A 21,769-nucleotide genomic window follows, 5' to 3' on the forward strand; every position below is an offset into this window, starting at 1 on the left:
CGACAGTGGACCACGTCGTACTTGGGCCCATGTTGCTCAAACAGAGTAGCCTCTACGGCTAACCTCAGTCCACCCGAGCAGCCTCACACAGTCACCACAGCACAACAACATAATAACACCACAGACCATACCACAGCCACGACAGACCACATAACACACACAACTGCACCACTACCCACACGCCGCCGCCAACAACTCCTGGTTCCCCCTACAATCTGCACGGTATGTCAGACCAGGATATTCCGTAATGTGACATCAGTCAAATACAACACCTGCCACATCACGACACGTCTCCCGAACCACATGAAGCTCCTTCATTTTAACTGCAACGGGCTACAGAGCAAGATTGAGGAGATAACCGTCTTCATGTGTCGGCATGGTATATTGATAGCTGCGGTCCAAGAGACGAAGGTGTACAGCAATTCAACTTTGTTGAGTTGTGCCGGGTACAACGTGCACCGTCGAGATCGCAAGCGAGATAATGGTGGTGGCTTAGCGTTCGTCACGCACCACACCGTGCAGTATCGTGCAGTAGAATGTCAGGGCATTGCTATCCGGTCAGGCGATGTTGAGCTCAAAATATTTAACATATACTTACCCCCTGTCACCTGCTGCCCGGCAGGATATCACCCTGATATAGGTGCCCTCCTCAGAGGTGAAAACCGTATGGTAGTAGGTGACTTTAATGCGCACCACGATCTTTGGCACTCAAGCCTGTCAAACGATCGTAGGGGAACAGACTTGGCTGAGCAGATAGACGATTCGACATTCTGCACAATTAACGACGACGCACCCACCAGGATTATGGGTAACTGCGGTAGCTCGCCAGACATCACCATAGTCAGCGCTGGTCTGATAAACAGCATAACATGGCGACCTATGCTGACTTTAGCATCAGACCACCTACCCATAGTCATCTCGATAGATAAACCAACCGTCTTTGCCTCCGCCAAACACCGGACTTATATCAACTTTTCTAAAGATGATTGGAAAGGTTACGCGGAGTTTACCGAAAACACCTTCACAGCGCTTCCCACACCAACCGACGTCCATCTCGGTGAACGTAAGTTCCGCAGGGCTGTCACTGCTGCTGCAGCTCGCTTCATACCGGCAGGATGTATAACGGACCCCCGTCCAAACTTCCCTGCCGAAGCGGCAGTTCTAGTCGATGAGCGTGATAGCCTTCGTCAGGCCGATCCCGGAGATCCCCGTATCAGGGATCTCAACGCGGAGATTCGGCGACTAGTAAACGTACATAAACGGAAGAAGTGGGAGGAGCATCTGAAGACCTGTAACTTCACCTCTGGTGTGAGCAAGCTTTGGTCAACCGTGAGGTCACTGTCCAATCCGATGAAGCACGACGACAGAGTCGAAATTTCCTTCGGCGACCATGCTTCGTCGGACTTGGAGCGATGCGCGAGCTATTTTAGCCGGCAGTTCATACTGCATCCTTGGGTGGACAAAGCCAAGCGTCGAGTGACCAGAAGGCTGCACAAACTGCCAACAACCTGCCCCCCTTGCTTTCACTTGCGGTGAAGTTCAGGTGGGCATCGGGAAGGCGAAAGCCTCCAAAGCCATGGGCCCCGACGGAATATGCATGCTTATGCTGAAAAATTTGGGTCCTGCGGGGGTAGCGTACTTAACGGAGGTCCTCAATTTGTCTATGGCCACTCATCATCCCAGACATCTGGAAGGTGGCGAGAGTGGTCCCACTGCTCAAACCGGGGAAACCTGCCAACAAAGGAGATTCTTATCGTCCGATAACACTCCTTTCCCCGGTAGCGAAGACAAACGAGGCCTTGCTACTCCCGTATTTCACAAACCACTTGACCCCAGCGAAGCATCAGCATGGTTTCCGTAAAGTGCACAGCACAACAACAGCACTTAACGCCATAAACACTCAGATAACTCGTGGCCTTAACCGAAACCGTCCCTGTGAGAGAAAGATCCTAGTAGCGTTGGACTTGTCAAAGGCGTTTGACACCGTCTGCCATTCCACGCTACTAGAAGATATAGAGGCCTCCTCTCTCCCACAGATGCTAAAACTGTGGTCGGCAAATTATCTGAGTGGTCGACACTCGTCGGTAATGTTTAAATTTTACATTTCAAAGCTCCCTCAACCACCATAGGGAGTCTCGATCGTCTCTTACGCCGACGATTGCTCGATCATGGCTAGGGTTCGAAATTTCAAACTTTGGTATCGATTCTGAGTACTCATTCTGGCATCGAGCTCATGGTATCGATACTCTAAAAGTATCAGGGAAAAAGTATCGACACTACTCAGTATCGGACTCATTAAAATACGTTTCTTGGGATACTAAAATTATTTTGTTCTTCAATCGTATATCTAGTTATTTCCTGAAATTAAAACAATAGACATTTAAAATATTTGATTTTTATTTCATTGCAGAACTTACTTCCACGTTAGAAGTAATTTAAACATTAAATGTACATACATAAATACACACATATTTACTTTCACGAAATTTAAATTTGATTAAGAATCTTTGGAAACTTTGTGGGTATGCATTTTTGTAGCCTATTCAATTTTGATTAATATTGTGCAAATTTTAATTAAAAGTCAACGGTAGTAGGCTACACGGAAAGTTGAATAGGTTACAAAACTGCATACCCTAAAAGTTTCTAAAAATTCTGTATTTTCGTGAACTTTAAAGTATAGTTTAAAGTAAAGTTTTATGGCCTTATTCATAAAAAATGTTTATAAACTGAAGAATGTATGAAAGTGTCATTTTATTTAAGCTCTTGAAGCCTACTTTATTTTTTATGAATAAGGCCATTAAACTTTAACTTATTTGGTTTATGTTATGTAACAGACTACACGAGATTTCAGTTTATTTTAAGTGATGGACAAAATTGAATGATAGTAATCCATATAAGCAAGGAAAATTGGGTTGCCAATGGAAGACAAAATTTAAAAAGTGTGTTTTTTAACAAGTATTCGATACTACGAGTACTTTGGAAAGTATCGAGAAAAATCGCCAAATAAGGTATTGAGTATTAAAGTACTCATTTTTATTCCCTCAGTATCGATACTTACTCAGTATCGATAGTATCGTTCGAACCCTAATCAGGGCGACTGGGATGGAATTGATGACCTGTGTTCGAAAGTAAACGGGTATCTCTCCGAACTTTCTCGCTTCTTCACTGCAAAGTCTCTAGCCCTCTCCCCTACGAAATCCTCTGCGACCCTGTTCACAACCTGGACGAAGGAGGTCAGGCTACCGCTGGGAATTCACGTCGATGACACACCAATTCCGACGGTGAATAAACCCAAAATACTCGGAGTAACATTGGACAGCCTGCTCTCCTTCTCCTTGCGCACGCAACCGCTACTGTCAATAAAGCACAGAGCCGCAACAAGGTCCTCAAGTCGCTAGCCGGCAGTACTTGGGGCAAAGACAAAGAAACGTTGCTGGAAACATACAAGGCAATAGGCCGGCCGGTTTTAAACTACGCAGCGCCAGTGCGGTCGCCGGGGACTAGTAGGACGCAGTGGACGAAGCTACAGACTGTACAGAACACCGCACTCATGACAGCGACAGGATGCCTCCTGATGTCGCCCGAACATCATCTCCACGGCGAGGCGCAAATGCTCCCCGTAAAGGAGCACAAGATAATGCTCTGCAAGCAGTTCCTGATCGGAAGCCACAGAAGTGGCCACCCAAACAGACAGCTGCTTGCAGAAGAGCCCTCGCCTAGGCACGTCATGAGGCATCTATATGAACTGACGGACGAAGTCCAGAGGTTCATCAAGCAACCTCTGGACCCGTCAGCTTACCGACTGGCCCTGAACGGCATTCACAGGGAGTCAGTCTCGAGTTATGTAGACTCTCGACCTGTGAATGCCGTTCTCGGCATACCGCCCCCGGACATAGACGAGACGGAGCTTCATCTGCCTCGGGAGACACGAACGACAATAGCCCAACTTCGCTCTGGCTACTGCAGCAGGTTAAACTCCTACCTGAGTAGATTGAATGAGGATGTGCCACATGAGTGTCCGGAATGCGGGGAGACCCCACATGACTCGAAACATATCTTCACATGCCCGGAAAACCCGACAACCCTAACGGCCCTGTCCCTGTGCACCAACCCTACAGAAGCTGCACGCTTCCTAGGGCTGCCGTTAGTGGAACTTGACGACAACGACTGAGATACCAACCGTCCAGGGCGGGGTTGTTGTAGCCGCTACAACAACGACAACAACAACAACGGACACAACGATCGATAGTTTCCCAGCTCTATCGAATGGGCAGGACCTAGATATTTCGAAAAAGTATCGATGCATCAAAAATATCGAAATTTGTCTGATCGTTGAATTGACATTCTTCTTTATCCACACCTCTTTCTTCAAAATCTTCTCAGCTCATTAATCGGCAGTAAAAAAATAATTGGGGTGTTCACAGTTCGTTCCAAATAGTGTCTGAAAATGTAGACGTCTACATTTTAAGACGTTTTCTAACCGTAAAATCTGTGGTGTTGTTGTTTCCCATACAAAATTGGAAAACGACGCCGTCTACATTTTGTCACACTCAAAGGTATGTTTTTTACGCGTCTACATTTTGCAACCTCGCAGCAGGGTTGCATTATGGCAATACTAATCACATTTTTTTTTTTTATTGGGCACGTTTTTTGTATTTGCATTTAATTTGAGCGCAATTTCTGATGAAAAGAAAAAAATCAAGGAAAAGAAATAACAAATATTAGGAATTGGTAATTAAGTTAAATAATTACAATTTTTCAGAAACAAAATCGAAAGGCGATATATAAAAAATGCACGCAAAGAGGAAATGTCTGGCAACACCAGCAAAGTTTTGAGACGATTTTGCGACGACTGCTAGAAAGGGGTGCTCACAGTTTGATGCTAAAGATGTCTCAAAATGTAGACGTCTACATTTTCAGACACAATTTGGAACGAACTGGGAACACCCCAAATGGTAAACTGCTGCATAAAGTTCTATTCCTACGAATGTTGTCGAATGTTTTATTTTTTTCAACTGCGATAATATATACATTTGGATTGGTGAACTTATACGAGGTGTAATATTAGCAGCGAGAAGAAAGATTTTACACTCAGGAAGCTTCTGTAATTCACTCCCGAGTGAATTTCTAAAAAATTCACTTTATATTGAAAGGGGTGAAATTCACCTGGAAATGAATTTGCCTTTTAAAATTTCTATAATTTTACAGAATCTGTAAGAAAATACCGCGGGAAAGCTATTTTATTACTTCACCTTTTATAATTTCTCCATGTACTGCTTTGGTAACTTTCGATACGTGGGCATTTCATCGCGTCCATTTTTAACGTTGACGGATGAAGAGTGTTTTCGCATAAGTATTTCATAACTACTTGGCAACTCCACTCATAATAAATACAAACAAAAACCTGTTTTAATTGTGCTTTTTAATTCTGAGTTTTCCATAATGTCTGACGCTTCTAAAAATAAACAAAAATCTAGGAAGACTAATGGATGGGAAGAGGCAGGATGCGAGTTTTATCAGGAAAATTACTGTGCAGAATGGGATGGCTTCGCAAAAAATCCTATTGCAATAACTACGTTGCTACCATCAAAACAAAATAGACTAGGTTAGTATGTTACATCTTTGGATTGTTTAATACAAAGTAAACTTTGCTTATTAATTCCGGAGCTTAAAGCGAATACAAGACAAAATTCCATATCATAACTTTATATTTTTAAATATACAGGATTATCTTGTTTTGTTCTGCATGCACACATCTATTTATGCAGATGCATATATACGTACATTGCACTACTTGATACATATGTAGTACTCAGTTTCACATATTATTCACGATATATTTTTCTTTGACATCTGGAAAGGTACATCTAAACGAAATTACACTCAAAGGGATCGTAAACATAAAATTTGCTGGCAGCAGTTAACATCTACTGGTCCGCGGAATTATCAGCAAAATGAAGGACAGTTTTCACTTTTGCCAGATTTGTCTCAAATTATTAACGACGAAGAGCATATCTGGGAAGAGATGTTTCAGATCAAACAGTTGCCACTATCAATGCACCAAAAAAAAGAATTCAAGTCCGATTTGCAGGTAAGAAAACTAAATAATAAGAACTCGAAATCTATATACATATGTACATACTACATACATACTTATGCTTAGATATGTAAATATTCCCCTACAAGACACGATCTGGGATAACGGGTAATGCTTCCACTTGGTAGCGCATGCCGCCGCGGCAGCTCCTCAAATAGAAATGCCATGTGAAGTTCATATCCACTTCGCCTTTCCAATGCAGTGGGGACCTTCCCCTTCCTGTGCTAGCACCAGGAGATTCTGAGTTAAATACTTTCAGAGCTGGATCGTTGGTGTCCATCGGATGTTGTCATTGTCCATGCTTCTGCGCCATATAAAAGCACGGACATGATAAGTGACATACGAGTCTGGTTTTCGTACGTGGAAAGAGGAAATGCCTTCTGAATTGCCTACTCAGTTGAAGTGCAGCATTTTCTATTTTCTCGAAATTGTAACTGGCAACAGTGATATTCCCACGACAGCCGGTTCTACGTACCGGAATGTCTCGGGTTTTACCCGACCAAGGGGCGTTTTTTTGGCGATCTAACCTCGTTTAGGTCAGCGAAGTATCTCAGAAGTTGTTCGTCCATAGGGCTACATTTGCTATGTATTCTGCTCAGGGCTGGCATCGAGTCAAACCCAGGGACAGAAACTTACATCTGTTGCCAGAGACGACTATACCACAACTCCACCTCAGTCAAGTGCAATGCTTGCGACGGGTGTTGTCACCTCAGAGTCTGCTCCCGCCTAAGGACTCATCGGCAGTGGACCACATCATTTGGATATTCCGTAACGTGTCATCAGTCAAGTGCAACACCTGCCTTGGCTGGTGCCACTTTAGGGCATGTTCAGGCCTGCGTACCACGCGAGATTGGACGGGGAACTTCGAGGGCCCGTGTTGCGCTGCTCGGTCGCAGACTTCAATTGCGACGCCCCCCACCACCACCACAGGGCGGCAATCACCTCAGCAGCACACACAGCCAACGGCGGCAAGAACATACACCTCACTTACACCCCACATCACGACACGTCTCCCGAACCACATGAAGCTCCTTCAATTCAACTGTAACGGGCTACAGAGCAAGATTGAAGAGATAACCGTTTTCATGTGTCGGCATGGTATATTAATAGCTGCGGTCCAAGAGACGAAGTTCGTCGGTCGAGATCGCGAGCGAGATAATGGTGGTGGCTTAGCGTTCATCACGCACCACACCGTGCAGTATCGTCTCATAGAAGCAGACATCGACCGCAGGGATACCAGGGAATGTCAGGGCATCGCTATCCGGTCAGGCGATGTCGAGCTCGAAATATTTAACATATACATACCCCCTGTCACCTGCTGCCCGGCAGGATATCACCCTGATATAGGTGCGCTCCTCAGAGGTGAAAACCGTATGGTAGTAGGTGACTTTAATGCGCACCACGATCTTTGGCACTCAAGCCTGTCAAACGATCGTAGGGAAACAGACGTCAGGAGGCATCTATATGAACTGACGGACGAAGTCCAGAGGTCCATTAAGCAACCTCTGGACCCGACAGCGTACAGACAGGCCCTGAACGGCATTCACAGGGACTCAGTCTCGAGTTATGTAGACTCTAGACCTGTGAAGAAAGATGCGGCAACTGAGTCTCTAAAACATGTGAATTTTAAATTGGGTGTTCCTGAAGCGCTCTTTCGTAAGCTGCTTATGCCCGAAATCTGGCCTGCCAATGTTACGGTTCGTCCTTTTCGTTTTTTACAAAGAAAGGAAAAACAGTCTCAACCAGCCTAGTAAATGTTAAACCTGCGAATGAGCTGAAAATCTATTTTCATAATGTGTCTGGCATGCGATCTAAAGGTGATGTGGTTCGTAGACTAAGCTCACATCAAGAATATGACATTTTCATTATAATTGAAAGTTGGCTAACCCCAAATTTCTTGGTGCTGAATTCTTTGATGCTACTCTCTATAATGTATTTCGGAAGGATAGAGATGAATTAAAAACTGGGTGTTCGAGAGGTGGTGGAGTTTTAATCGCGGTACAACGTAAACTCTGTTCAGCGTCTATCAATTTGAAAAATGCAGACTCTATTCTTGATCAACTATGCGTCAGTGTGCGGTGCCCGGGTGGACTACTCTTTCTGTGTGCCTCATATATTCCTCCGAACAGCAACTATATGATTTACAAGGCACATATCGATAATATTATTTCATTAAGTTCTAGTATAGGAGATCACCAACTTTGTGTTCTTGGGGATTTTAATTTATGTAATATTTCTTGGCGTAATTTGAACAGCCTATTTGTCTTAACTCCTGTAAATATTTCTAGCGAAAGTGAAATCCTTGTTATTGACAGTCTCTTAAGTATTGGTTTATGTCAAGTCAATGGCTTTTTTAACAAGCATAATCGGCTTTTAGATCTAGTTTTTTTATCTAATAATTTGCATTTTCGATTGTCAGTTTGTAGTTCTCCGATCTCAGCTGAAAACTTGCACCATATTCCTCTAGTTATAAGCCTACAGTTCTATGAATATTTTGCTGCTCCACAATTTAGTTCTCGTCCCAAATTAAATTATAACTTGTGCAATTTTAATGACTTGAATTATATTATTCAGGGGTACGATTGGTCTCACTTACTTGGTAACTTAGATACTGCGAAGGCCTTTGGTCTTTTCAAATCATTAATCTATGAGGTTTGCGTAAATAATATCCCTACTTTTCCAAGAAAAACGTATAAGATACCTTGGTATACTAAACATCTAAAGCATCTTAAAAATCGTAAAAATAAGTACCATAAAAAGTTTAAAGCGACTAAACTACTATTTTATTATGAGCAATACCAATTATATTTAAAGAAATTTAATGAACTCGATAAGTTACTCTACGCTAAATACGTTAATTACCAGGAAGCTAATATAAAAAAAAATCCTAAAGCATTCTGGAGTTATATTAAATCCAAATCTTCGAAATCCAGCATTCCTGCGTCTGTTTTTTATAAGGATAAACATGCAAGTTGTCCCGAGGAAGCAGTCAATATTTTTGCCGAGTTTTTCTCCTCAAATTTTGTCTCCGACTCAGATATTACCCATGCTAATGCCTTTATTCCTGAATGCCTACCTGCGTTTGGGTCGCTTATACTGTCGGAGGTGGACGTTGGTAGTGGTATTGATTCACTTAAAACCTCAAATCTTATGGATCCTGATGGCCTTTCAGCCATACTCTTTAAAAATGCCCTGCATTAATCCAACCTTTGACACTGATTTTTAATATGTCTTTAGCATCGGGTAAATTTATTGATGATTGGAAAAAGGCTCAGATAACCCCGATTTTTAAAAGTGGCAACAAAAATGATGTATCTAATTATAGACCAATTTCAAAGTTAACCACAGTAGCGAAAATTTTTGAATGTGTTATTAAGGTGAAATTGTCATTCTCAGTTAGCAGCTTAATTAGTCCAAACCAACATGGTTTTATTAAAGGAAGGTCCACAGTCTCTAATCTTGCGATTTTTACGGAAGATTGTCTGTCTGCTTTTCAAGCTGGCCAGCAAGTCGACACAATATATACTGACTTTTCAAAGGCATTTGACAGAGTTTCTCACAAGGTCTTAGTGTCTAAATTATTCTCTATGGGGTTCCACTCTAATTTTTTGGAGTGGATTAAATCATATTTGTCTGACAGAAATTGCATGGTTGTGTTCGAGGATGTCTACTCACAGCCTTTTATTGCGACGTCGGGTGTTCCTCAAGGTAGTATACTTGGACCACTGTTGTTTATTTTATTTATTAATGACATAGGGTCCTGCTTCTCGTCATCTAAATATCTATTATATGCGGACGATCTCAAAATTTACTCCGTCATTAAATGTATAAACGATTCCATTGCCCTTCAAGGAGAACTCGTTAAACTACACGATTGGTGCAAACGAAACCGCCTTCATCTAAATATAAATAAGTGCTCACATTGTACTTATACCAGAAAGCTAATTCCGCTCCACACGCGCTATCATATTTCTGGATCTCCTCTTAATCATGTTAATGAAGTCAAGGATCTAGGTGTCTACTTCGACACGAAACTAAATTTTTCCACGCATATCGAATATATAGTTGGCAAATCATACGCGATGCTGGCTTTCGTCCGGCGAAATAGTTCATCTTTTTACGATCCATACACTTTGAAGCTGCTTTATATTACTCTAGTAAGATCCAGGTTGGAGTATGCGTCATTCATTTGAAGACCATACCACAATTCTCATATCACGCGATTAGAACGGATACGGAAAAAATTTATAAAATTTGCTTTACGCTCATTGAATTTTAGTGAACCCATTCCCTCATATGAATCACGTTGTGCACTTCTAAATTTACAAACTCTACGTAGCAGATCTGCTTATCTTGCTTGCTCATTCGTTGCCAATCTCTTGAATGGATCGGTTGATTGCCCTAACCTCTTGGAAAGAATAACTTTCAATGTTCCTACACGTAATTTACGCAGTGTTTCTTCTTTCTATATTGTATTTTCTAAAACGAACTATGCAATGTATGCTCCCTTGATTAGAACCTTAGTGGAGCTGAACAATATTCCAACTTTTGACCCGTCTCTATCTTGTGGAGTAGTTCGTACTTTATTATACAACTATTTTAACTAGTTTTAAGTACCTTTGAATTATAGTCAGTAAGAATTTATTGTTCAGTTGACTGAAATAAATAAATAAATAAATAAATAAATAAATAAAATGCCGTTCTAGGCATACCACCCCCGGACATAGACGAGACAGAGCTTCATCTGCCTCGGGAGACACGCACTACACTCGCACAACTTCGCTCCGGCTACTGCAGCAGGTTGAACTCCTACTTGAGTAGGTTGAATGAGGATGTGCCGAATGAGTATCCGGCATGCGGAGAGACCCCACATGACTCGAAACATCTCTTCGCATGCCCGGAAAACCCGACAACCCTAACGGCCTTGTCCCTGTGGACAAATCCCACAGAAGCTGCACGCTTCCTAGGGTTGCCGTTAGTGGAACTTGACGACAACGACTGAGATACCAACCGATCTGGGCGGGGTTGTTGTAGCCGCTACAACAACAACAACAACAGAAACTTACATCTGTTGCCAGAGACGACTACACCACAACTCCACCTCAGTCAAGTGCAATGCTTGCGACGGGTGTTGTCACCTCAGAGTCTGCTCCCGCCTAAGGACTCATCGGCAGTGGACCACATCATTTGGATATTCCGTAACGTGTCATCAGTCAAGTGCAACACCTGCCTTGGCTGGTGCCACTTTAGGATATGTTCAGGTCTGCGCACCACAGGAGATTGGACGAGGAACTTCGACGCCACTCACTACCTCCACAGGGCGACATCCTCCACAGCAGCGTACACAGCCAATGGCGGCAAGGCAACACACATCTCTCACCCCCGCATAACAACACGTCTTCCGAACCACATGAAGATCATACAATTCAACTGTAACGGACTTCAGAGCAAGATCGAGAAAATAACCGTTTCCATGGGAAGGCATGTTATATTGATAGCTGCGGTCCAAGAGACGAAGTTGCACAGCAATTCAACATTGCTGACTATGAACAACGACGCACCCACCACGATTATCTGCAGCTCGCCAGTTATAACAATAAACAGCGCTGGTCTGATAAACAGCGTATCATGGCGACCTATGCTGACTTTGGCCTCAGACCATCTGCCCATAGTCATCTCGATCGATAAACCAACCGACTTTGCTTCCGCGGAACAGCCTATATCAACTTTTCTGCGCCTCTTCACACCAACCGACGTACACCTTGATGAACGTAAGTTCCGCAGGGATGTCACTGCTCCTGCAGCTCGCTTCGTACCGGCAGGATGCATTACGGACCCCCGTCCAAATTTCCCTGCCGATGAGCGTGACAACCTTCATCAGGCCGATCCCGGTAATCTCCGTATCAGGGATCTCAACGCAGAGATTCGGCAGCATGTGAACGTACATAAGCGGAAAAAGTGGGAAGAGCATCTGAAGACTTTAACTTCGCCTCTGGTGTGAGTAAGCTTTGGTCAACCGTGCGGTCACTATCGAATCCGACGAAGCACGACGACAGGGTCGAAATTTATTTTGGCGACCATGCTTCGTCGGACCCTGAGCGATGCGTGAGCTAGTTTAGCCGGCAATTCATACTGGATACTCCGGCGGACAAAGCCCAGCGTCGAGTGACCAGAAGGCTGCACAAACTGCCTGCAAGAGTAGCGTACCTAACGGAGGTCCTCAATCTGTTAATAACCAATCTGGTCATCCCAGACACCTGGAAAATGGGGGAGTGGTCCCACTGCCTAAACCGGGAAAACCGAGCAACTTTCCTTTCCCCGGTAACGAAGACAGTGGAGGCCCTTCTTCTCCCGCACTACACAAACTACCTGACCCCAGCGAATCATCAGCATGGGTTCTGTAAAGTGCACGACACAACAACAGCATTTACACCATAAACACCCACATAACTCGTGGCCTTAACCGAAACCGCCCCTGTGAGAAAACAGTCCTAGTAGCGTTGGATCTGTCAAAGGCTTTTGATACCGTCAGTCACTCCACCCCCTCAGGGAGTGGTCAACATCCGTCAGCAGCCTTCAGAGACAAAAACAGCAAACCAAGAAAATTAAACAGTGGGTTCCACAGGGTGGTGTCATAACCTCACTAATAATTATTATATCTCAAAGCTCCCTCAACCACCAGAGGGAGTCAATATTGTCTCCTATGCTGACGATTGCTCGATAATGGCGTCTGAGAATGGAATTGATGACTTGTGCGCGAAAGTAAAGGGTTACCTCGCCGAGCTTTCTCGCTTCTTCACTGCAAGGAGTCTAACCCTCTCCCCAACAAAATCCTCGGCAACCTTATTCACCACCTGGACGAAGGAGGTCAGACTGCAACTGGGTATTCACGTCGATGGTGAACCAATACCGACGGTGAATAACCCAAAGTATGGCATCGCCCGCCGTTGAGTGTAGACGTGTTTTCGGTTGCTCTCTTAATCTGCTTTGTTTTCTTATCGTGTCAAACACATACATACGTACATATTTTAAATATGGACTTTTGCGGAAAGTGCATTAAAATGTTTGCAAGGAATGATTCCTCAGTTGTGCCCTGCAGTGGTTTTTGTAAAAAACGTTTTCATAGGGCCTGTATATTCGCTACCTGTGTCGTGACTGTGTTGATACTCCGGATAAAATTTGCGAAGCCTTTGAATCGATTAGTGTCACTCTGAAGATGGGCTTAGAATCAATCATGATTGCTTTTGAAATACAATTTAAAGACTTAGTCACGCAGATTGACTTTTTAAAAAGTCAAGTTGTTCTAAAGTCTGCAAATGGTAACAAAAATTCCAATTGTATTGATGCGTTAACAAAAGAAGTAAATGCCCTGAAAAGTGTTGTTGTTGATGTGACCACTTATAACAATAACAACAAAAGTGGCTTCACCGGTTTCCGATCTTCGGACATGGAATTGCTCACATTCTCGCCGCTCCCAAATCCGATGATCAGTAACGGCGTATCCACGTTTATCTCTACTGCTAGTCGTTTGGCGGCGGCAGGTCCTGGGGAAAAATCAACAAATACTTTGGAAGCTGGCACAAATCATAATAATAATAATAATGTTCCTAATCAGCATAACTCTGCCTAACTGCCATACCTAAATAAAAGCGTCAGCGTTGTCCGGCTGTCAAAAAATTCTCATGCCCATACAATTTGTATGAAACATACCGAAACAACGCGGCGTCAACGCTGAGCGGTTGGAAAATCCGATTTTGACAGGGCGTTAGGTATTGAAGTTGGCTGCAGAAAACGGCGAAACTGTCATTTTCGTGTTACACACAAACAAACCTATGCTTATTGTTGGTGTTATTTCTGCATTTGACGTAGCGTTGACGCTTTTGTTTAGGTATACCACTTCGGCGCTAACGCTAAGCGTCAGAAACCTCTCCGCCCAAAGCTTTTGTTTAGGTATGGCAGTTAGTGCCAAACTGTCAAGTGAATGCTGTAAACGATGCTCTTTCATCTGCTTCGTCTCCCATGGGTTCTGCTATACGATCGGCCCAAATTACAGATCTGAGCTACGCTGCTTCTGCTGATACAATTTCTGTGCAATCTAATGTTAATCACGCTGTTATGCCTGCTGTTGGTGCTGTTTCGGAAATCGACACTGATGTTATTGCTGTGGATGTTGTCAGGCGTATTGAGTGCACTTGCCCGACTAACAAAGTTGATTCGGCCGATGTTTCTGCTGCTGCGCCAGCTGTCAGTAAAGTTTCGACAAATTCTGCCTCATCGCCTATCCCTCTTTCTACTAATTCCGCAGTGCGCGACCTTGCCTGTGCTAATCCAAGTGTAAACACTTTAACTGCATTAGGGTGTGCCAATATGCTTTTACCTATTAACACAGCCGCTTCGCCTTCTACGCGCATTAATGATCTAAAGGATATCGGGGCTAATGTACCTCGTAACAATAATGCTAAGAAAGTGAATGATCTGCGGGTTTTTGGATCCAGTACTAACGCTGATCTTAAGGTTGCCGAGCATTTAAAGTGGCTTCATCTCGCCTCGTTTATGCCATCAGTGGAGACTGATGATATACTTATATATGTAGAAAAACATTCGGGCATCTCTAAAAACCTTTTATTCTGTTTCAAACTTGTAAAGAAAGATGCGGCAACTGAGTCTCTAAAACATGTGAATTTTAAATTGGGTGTTCCAGAAGGGCTCTTTCGTAAGCTGCTTATGCCCGAAATCTGGCCTGCTAATGTTACGGTTCGTCCTGTTCGTTTTTTACAAAGAAAGGAAAAACAGTCTCAACCAGCCTAGTAAATGTTAAACCTGCGAATGAGCTGAAAATCTATTTTCATAATGTGTCTGGCATGCGATCTAAAGGTGATGTGGTTCGAAGCTCACATCAAGAATATGACATTTTCATTATAATTGAAAGTTGGCTTATCCCAAATTTCTTTGATGCTACTCTCTATAATGTATTTCGGAAGGATAGAGATGAATTAAAAACTGGGTGTTCGAGAGGTGGTGGAGTTTTAATCGCGATACAACGTAAACTCTGTTCAGCGTCTATCAATTTGAAAAATACAGACTGTTCTTGATCAACTATGCGTCAGTGTGCGGTGCCCGGGTGGACTACTCTTTCTGTGTGCCTCATATATTCCTCCGAACAGCAACTATATGATTTACAAGGCACATATCGATAATATTATTTCATTAAGTTCTAGTATAGGAGATCACCAACTTTGTGTTCTTGGGGATTTTAATTTATGTAATATTTCATGGCGTAATTTGAACAGCCTATCTGTCTTAACTCCAGTAAATATTTTTAGTGATAGTGAAATCCTTGTTATTGACAGTCTCTTAAGTATTGGTATATGTCAAGTCAATGGCTTTTTTAACAAACATAATCGGCTTTTAGATCTAGTTTTTTTTATCTAATAATTTGCATTTTCGATTTTCAGTTTGTAGTTCTCCGATCTCAGCTGAAAGCTTGCACCATATTCCTCTAGTTATAAGCCTACAGTTCTATGAATATTTTGCTGCTCCACAATTTAGTTCTCGTCCCAAATTAAATTATAACTTGTGTAATTTTAATGACTTGAATTATATTATTCAGGGGTTCGTACCCCTCACTTACTTGGTAATTTAGATACTGCGAAGGCCTTTGGTCTTTTCAAATCATTAATCTATGAGGTTTGCGTAAATAATATCCCTAATTTTCCAAGAAAAACGTATAAGATACCTTGGTATACTAGACATCTAAAGCATCTTAAAAATCGTAAAAATAAGTACCATAAAAAGGTTAAAGCGACTAAACTACTATTTTATTATGAGCATTACCAATTATATTTAAAGAAATTTAATGAACTCGATAAGTTACTCTACGCTAAATACGTTAATTAACAGGAAGCTAATATAAAAAAAAATCCGAAAGCAATCTGGAGTTATATTAAATCCAAATCTTCGAAATCCAGCTTTCCTGCGTCTGTTTTTTATAAGGATAAACATGCAAGTTGTCCCGAGGAAGCAGCCAATATTTTTGCCGAGTTTTTCTCCTAAAATTTTGTCTCGGACTCAGATATTACCCATGCTAATGCCTTTATTCCTGAATGCCTACCTGCGTTTGGGTCGCTTATACTGTCGGAAGTGGACGTTGGTAGTGGTATTGATTCACTTAAAACCTCAAATCTTATGGATCCTGATGGCCTTTCAGCCATACTCTTTAAAAAATTTCCTGCATTAATCCAACCTTTGACACTGATTTTTAATATGTCTTTAGCATCGGGTAAATTTATTGATGATTGGAAAAAGGCTCAGATAACCACGATTTTTAAAAGTGGCAACAAAAATGATGCATCTAATTATAGACCAATTTCAAAGTTAATCACAGTTGCGAAAATTTTCGAATGTGTTATTAAGGAGAAATTGTCATTCTCAGTTAGCAGTTAATTAGGCCAAACCAACATGGTTTTATTAAAGGAAGGTCCACAGTCTCTAATCTTGCAATTTTTACGGAAGATTGTCTGTCTGCTTTTCAAGCTGGCCAGCAAGTCGACACAATATATACAGACTTTTCAAAGGCATTTGACAGAGTTTCTCACAAGGTCTTAGTGTCTAAATTATTCTCTATGGGTTTCCACTCTAATTTTTTGGAGTGGATTAAATCATATTTGTCTGACAGAAATTGCATGGTTGTGTTCGAGGATGTCTACTCACAGCCTTTTATTGCGACGTCGTGTGTTCCTCAAGGTAGTATACTTGGACCACTGTTGTTTATTTTATTTATTAATGACATAGGGTCCTGCTTCTCGTCATCTAAATATCTATTATATGCGGACGATCTAAAAATTTACTCTGTCATTAAAAGCATACACGATTCCATTGCCCTTCAAAGAGAACTCGTTAAACTACACGATTGGTGCATACGAAACCTTCTTCATCTAAATATAAATAAGTGCTCACATTGTACTTATACCAGAAAGCTAATTCCGCTCCACACGCGCTATCATATTTCTGGATCTCCTCTTAATCATGTTAATGAAGTCAAGGATCTAGGTGTCTATTTCGACACGAAATTAAACTTTTCTACGCATATCGAATATATAGTTGGCAAATCATACGCGATGCTGGCTTTCGTCCGGCGTAGTAGTTCATCTTTTTACGATCCATACACTTTGAAGATGCTTTATATTACTCTAGTAAGATCCAGGTTGGAGTATGCGTCATTCATTTGGAGGCCATACCACAATTCTCATATCACGCGATTAGAACGGATACGGAAAAAATTTATAAAATTTGCTTTACGCTCACTGAATTTTAGTGAACCCATTCCCTCATATGAATCACGTTGTGCACTTCTAAATTTACAAACTCTACGTAGCAGATCTGCTTATCTTGCTTGCTCATTCGTTGCCAATCTCTTGAATGGATCGGTTGATTGCCCTAACCTCTTGGAAAGAATAACTTTCAATGTTCCTACACGTAATTTACGCAGTGTTTCTTGTTTCTACATCGTATTTTCTAAAACGAACTATGTAATGTATGCTCCCTTGATTAGAACCTTAGTGGAGCTAAACAATATTCCAACTTTTGACCCGTCTCTATCTTGTGGAGTAGTTCGTACTTTATTATACAACTATTTTAACTAGTTTTAAGTACCTCTGAATTATATATGTCAGTAAGAATTTATTGTTCAATTGACTGAAATAAATAAATAAATAAAATCCTTGGAGTCACCTTCGAAAGTCTGCTTTCCTTCTCGGCGCATACAACCGCAATTGTCAACAGAGTATGGAGCCGCAACAAAGATCTCAACCGACCGGTTCTAAATTACGCAGCGCCCGTGTGGTCGCCGTGGACTAGCAAGACGCAGTGGATGTATTTACAAACCTCCGAGAAAACGGCACTTCGAGGAGCGACCGGATGCCTTCTGATATCGCCCCAACTCCACCTACACGACGAGGCCCAGACGCTCCTCAGCAAGCAGCATGACAGACGTGGTTACGCGAACAGACGACTGCTTGCAGAAGAGCCATCGCCAAGGCATGTCAGGAGGAACCTCTACGAACTGACGGACGAAGTCTAGAGATTATAGAAGGACTCTGGACCTGTGAATGCCGTTCTGGGCACACAACCACCTGACATGGACGGGACAGAACTTTGCCTGCTTCGGAAGACCCGCACCACAATAGCCAAACTTCGCTGTGGCTATTGCAGCAGGCTCAACTCATACCTGGGAAAAATGTGCCCAACCAATGCCCTGCATGCGGGGAGTCGCCACATGGCAACAGCCAAGGCGGGAGTTGCACTTCACTGATGTCGCGTTACGGTATATTCGTGATGGGGTTTGGGTGTGTTAGTGTTGTGCTTCTTGGGCGAGTGGCGGTTTGCCGTGGTCCGATTCGCAAAGCATCAGGCCACGAAAACCGTTTGCTGCATTTCGCCGACCTAAACGAGGTTAGATTGCCGAAACAACAACCCTTGGTTGGGTAAAATCCGAATCAATCTGGTACGTGGAACCGGCTGTCGTGGGAATGTAGTACGCTCCTCTAACACCTCGGCTATACAACCAACGTAACACACACCCACCACTGCCTAATTGTCTATTGTCTAATTTTTTCGCTAACATTTTGAGCACATCTGCATGCTAAATGGGAAATAAAAGCGTTTGCTATGTTATTAAAAATCAACGCGAACTCTTAGCGACTTACAACTTGCACTTTATTATACTAAAATTTAGTAATCTATGAAACTGCATACCCAAAACTTTTATAAAAACAAAAAACAAAAAAATTACTTTTGGTAAAGTCTTTTATAACATTTCCAATTATTACTTTTTATTTTTTTTGTTTTGGGAGAACCCTACAATTGTTTTTAACTAGTATTTATTATGAAACTTTTATTAGCTGGAACAGGAGAATCGGTCTTCAAAATTGGCGCATTTTCTGCACTTTGCAATAAAAAATTTAATACAAACAAATAAAAATTCGAAAATTGGGCTCAACTAGTCTCTTGCAAATTTTATTAGCTTTCACTAACAAAAAAAATATCAACTTGGTTGAGAAACGAAGGCTCCAGTGAATTATGAACATTAAATCCCATTTATTGACCACTGTGCAGCGGGTTACGAGTTGAATACTTTCAGAGCTGGAGCGTCGGTGTCCATTCGAACGATATAACCAATCCAGGGGAGCCGCTGTATTTTAATTCGTTTTGAATGTCGTTGTAAAGCTCATAAAGCTCATCGTTCCATCGTCTGCGGTACTCGCTGTCGCCAACGCGTAAAGACCCGTAATTCTTCCGCAAAATCTTTCTCTCGAATACTCAAAAAGCCGCCTCATCGGATGCTGTTATTGTCCATGCTTCTGCGCCATATACCACCACGGGCATGATGAGTGACTTATGGAGTGTGTTTTTCGCAAGGCATAACGAGGTAGAAGTGATTTCGACATTTCTCTCTTTTGAACTGCGACTAAAATGTCAACTCTTAACCCTATACTATTAAAAATTTTATTTTTTTTTATATAAATTTTCAATTGTGAGCTGTGCGACTGATTTTAAATACATAATAAAATGAAAAGGAATTACGGGCGGTATGTTGTGTTTGAAAAGAGCCAGGACAACAAACTTGTGCGTTATTTTAAAACTCCGAAGTATCAATACTTCATTAGGAGACTTCACGTGTGCGCGAAGACCATTTTAGTGCCAGTGACTTTATTTGTTGCCCATCGCAGCCGGACGCGTTTGTTCCCAGGTGCAGGAATTATTATACCGAATATGAAGATAAAATCTTCCACTCATATACATGGATAGACCAAATTTCAAATGGAGGTCTAATAAAACCTAAACCGGACATAAAGAAACTGAAATTAACTTTTAATAAATTTAATGGAAAGGAAATTTCGAATTGCAAAAATTTAATAGCTGAATTATTGAAGTTAAGTTCTGATGTAAATTTAGAATAATCAAACCTTTTTTTAAATGTCTAATATACTTTAAAATTAAGTATTTGAATAGAAAAATAAATGCTTAAAAACATTGGGCTAATAAAAGCAAGAAAATTGCCAAAATGGGTTTATAAATGAGTGTGTTTAACTTAGTGTGTAATTTTGTGTAAGTATGCATTTCCACATTTACATTAAAACGAAAATGCAATACCACATTTCTTACATATAATGTTTTCAAAAGTGGCAAAATTTCTATAAAATAGCTAACCGATTTTAACAATATTATAATCAAAAGAAAAGTAATCGATTTACCTTTCTTTTAATATATATTAACAGTTGCAAATTATTTGTAATGGTGCACAAAAATTCAGTTTCGTTACAACTTTGCAAAATTTTACCACTTTTTCACTTCTTATATATAATGTGTTCAAAAGTTGCAAAAATTTCTATAAAATAGCTAACCGATTTTAACAATATTATAATCAAGAGAAAAGTAATCGATTTACCTTTCTTTTAATATATATTAACAGTTGCAAATCATTTGTACTGGTTCATAAAAATTCAGTTTTTTTAGAACTTTGCAAAATGTGACAACTTTTTCACTTCTTACATATAGTTTTCAAAAGTTGCAAAATTTCTATAAAATAGTTAACCGATTTTAACAATATTATAATCAAAAGAAAAGTAATCGATTTACCTTTCTTTTAATATATATTAACAGTTGCAAATCATTTGTAACGGTGCACAAAAATTAAGTTTCGTTACAACTTTGAAAATTTTACCACTTTTTCACTTCTTACATCTGTTTTCAAAAGTTGCAAAATTTCTATAAAATAGCTAACCGATTTTAACAATATTATAATCAAAAGAAAAGTAATCGATTTACCTTTCTTTTAATATATATTAACAGTTGCAAATCATTTGTAATGGTGCACAAACATTCAGTTTCGTTACAACTTGCAAAATTTTACCACTTTTTCACTGCTTATATATAGCTGTTTACAAAAGTTGCAAAGTTTTTATGAAAACGTAAAGCGATTTTAACGGTGTTATAATCAAAAGAAAGGTAATCAAATTACCTTTCTTTTGATATATATTAAGAGTTGCAAATCATTTATGGTGGTTCAGAAAAATTAAGTTTTCTTACAACTTTGCAAAATTTGGCAAGTTGGACCTACACTTTGAAGGTGCTCCTGGCGTTGAAGGTGCTGAGGGCGGAAGGTACCCATGGTGCTCCTGGCGACGAAGGAGCTGAAGATAGAAGGTACTGGTGGTGCTCCTGGCGATGAAGAAGCTGAGGGCAGAAGGTTTTAATGGTGCTCCCGGCGATGAAGATGCAAGCGTTGAAGGTGCTGATGGTGAATCCCAAACCTGTAAACAAACAAAAATATCAATTCAAATTTATAAACATATAAAAAGTCTCAATACATACCATAAGAATGTGACGCTGCTGTTTTGCAGTCTAAAAGAAGAAATTACATTATAATTAAATAAAATTGTTAAATACGTATCCTTACCTTCAAAATTTTCGCAAAGTGACATTTCTTCACAGTATGTATACTGTCATCAAAACTCCGATGTTTCTAACTTGCTCGCTCTAACGCATAGAATTCTTATTAGAGTACGAATTCTTATCGGGTATGTAGCTCTAACAAAGGGACATTTTTTTGACAGTCCGAACAAAAAATGTGTAAGTGTGTGGGTGAGATGACTAAAAAGTTGTGAATGTGTT

General features: G+C 41.1%; 1 protein-coding gene across 2 annotated transcripts in view; it reads left to right on the forward strand.

Annotated features, from left to right (window-relative positions):
• Positions 1 to 4,923: 4,923 nt before the first annotated feature.
• The window catches only part of LOC118744161 (transmembrane channel-like protein 7), a 27,323-nt gene continuing 10,477 nt past the window's right edge, over positions 4,924 to 21,769 (forward strand). Inside the window, exons 1-2 of one of the 2 annotated variants that reach the window (XM_036476950.1) lie at positions 4,924 to 5,605; positions 5,862 to 6,091. In XM_036476950.1, coding sequence (XP_036332843.1) covers positions 5,443 to 5,605; positions 5,862 to 6,091 — 393 coding nt within the window. In that variant the 5' untranslated portion in view covers positions 4,924 to 5,442. The remainder of the gene's footprint in view (positions 5,606 to 5,861; positions 6,092 to 21,769) is intronic. The other variant, XM_036476951.1, reaches the window with a different exon arrangement.

This window comes from Rhagoletis pomonella, unplaced genomic scaffold, assembly GCF_013731165.1.
Source record: "Rhagoletis pomonella isolate Grant_MI unplaced genomic scaffold, Rhpom_1.0 Rhpom_scaffold_00008, whole genome shotgun sequence".
Taxonomy (NCBI): domain Eukaryota; kingdom Metazoa; phylum Arthropoda; class Insecta; order Diptera; family Tephritidae; genus Rhagoletis; species Rhagoletis pomonella.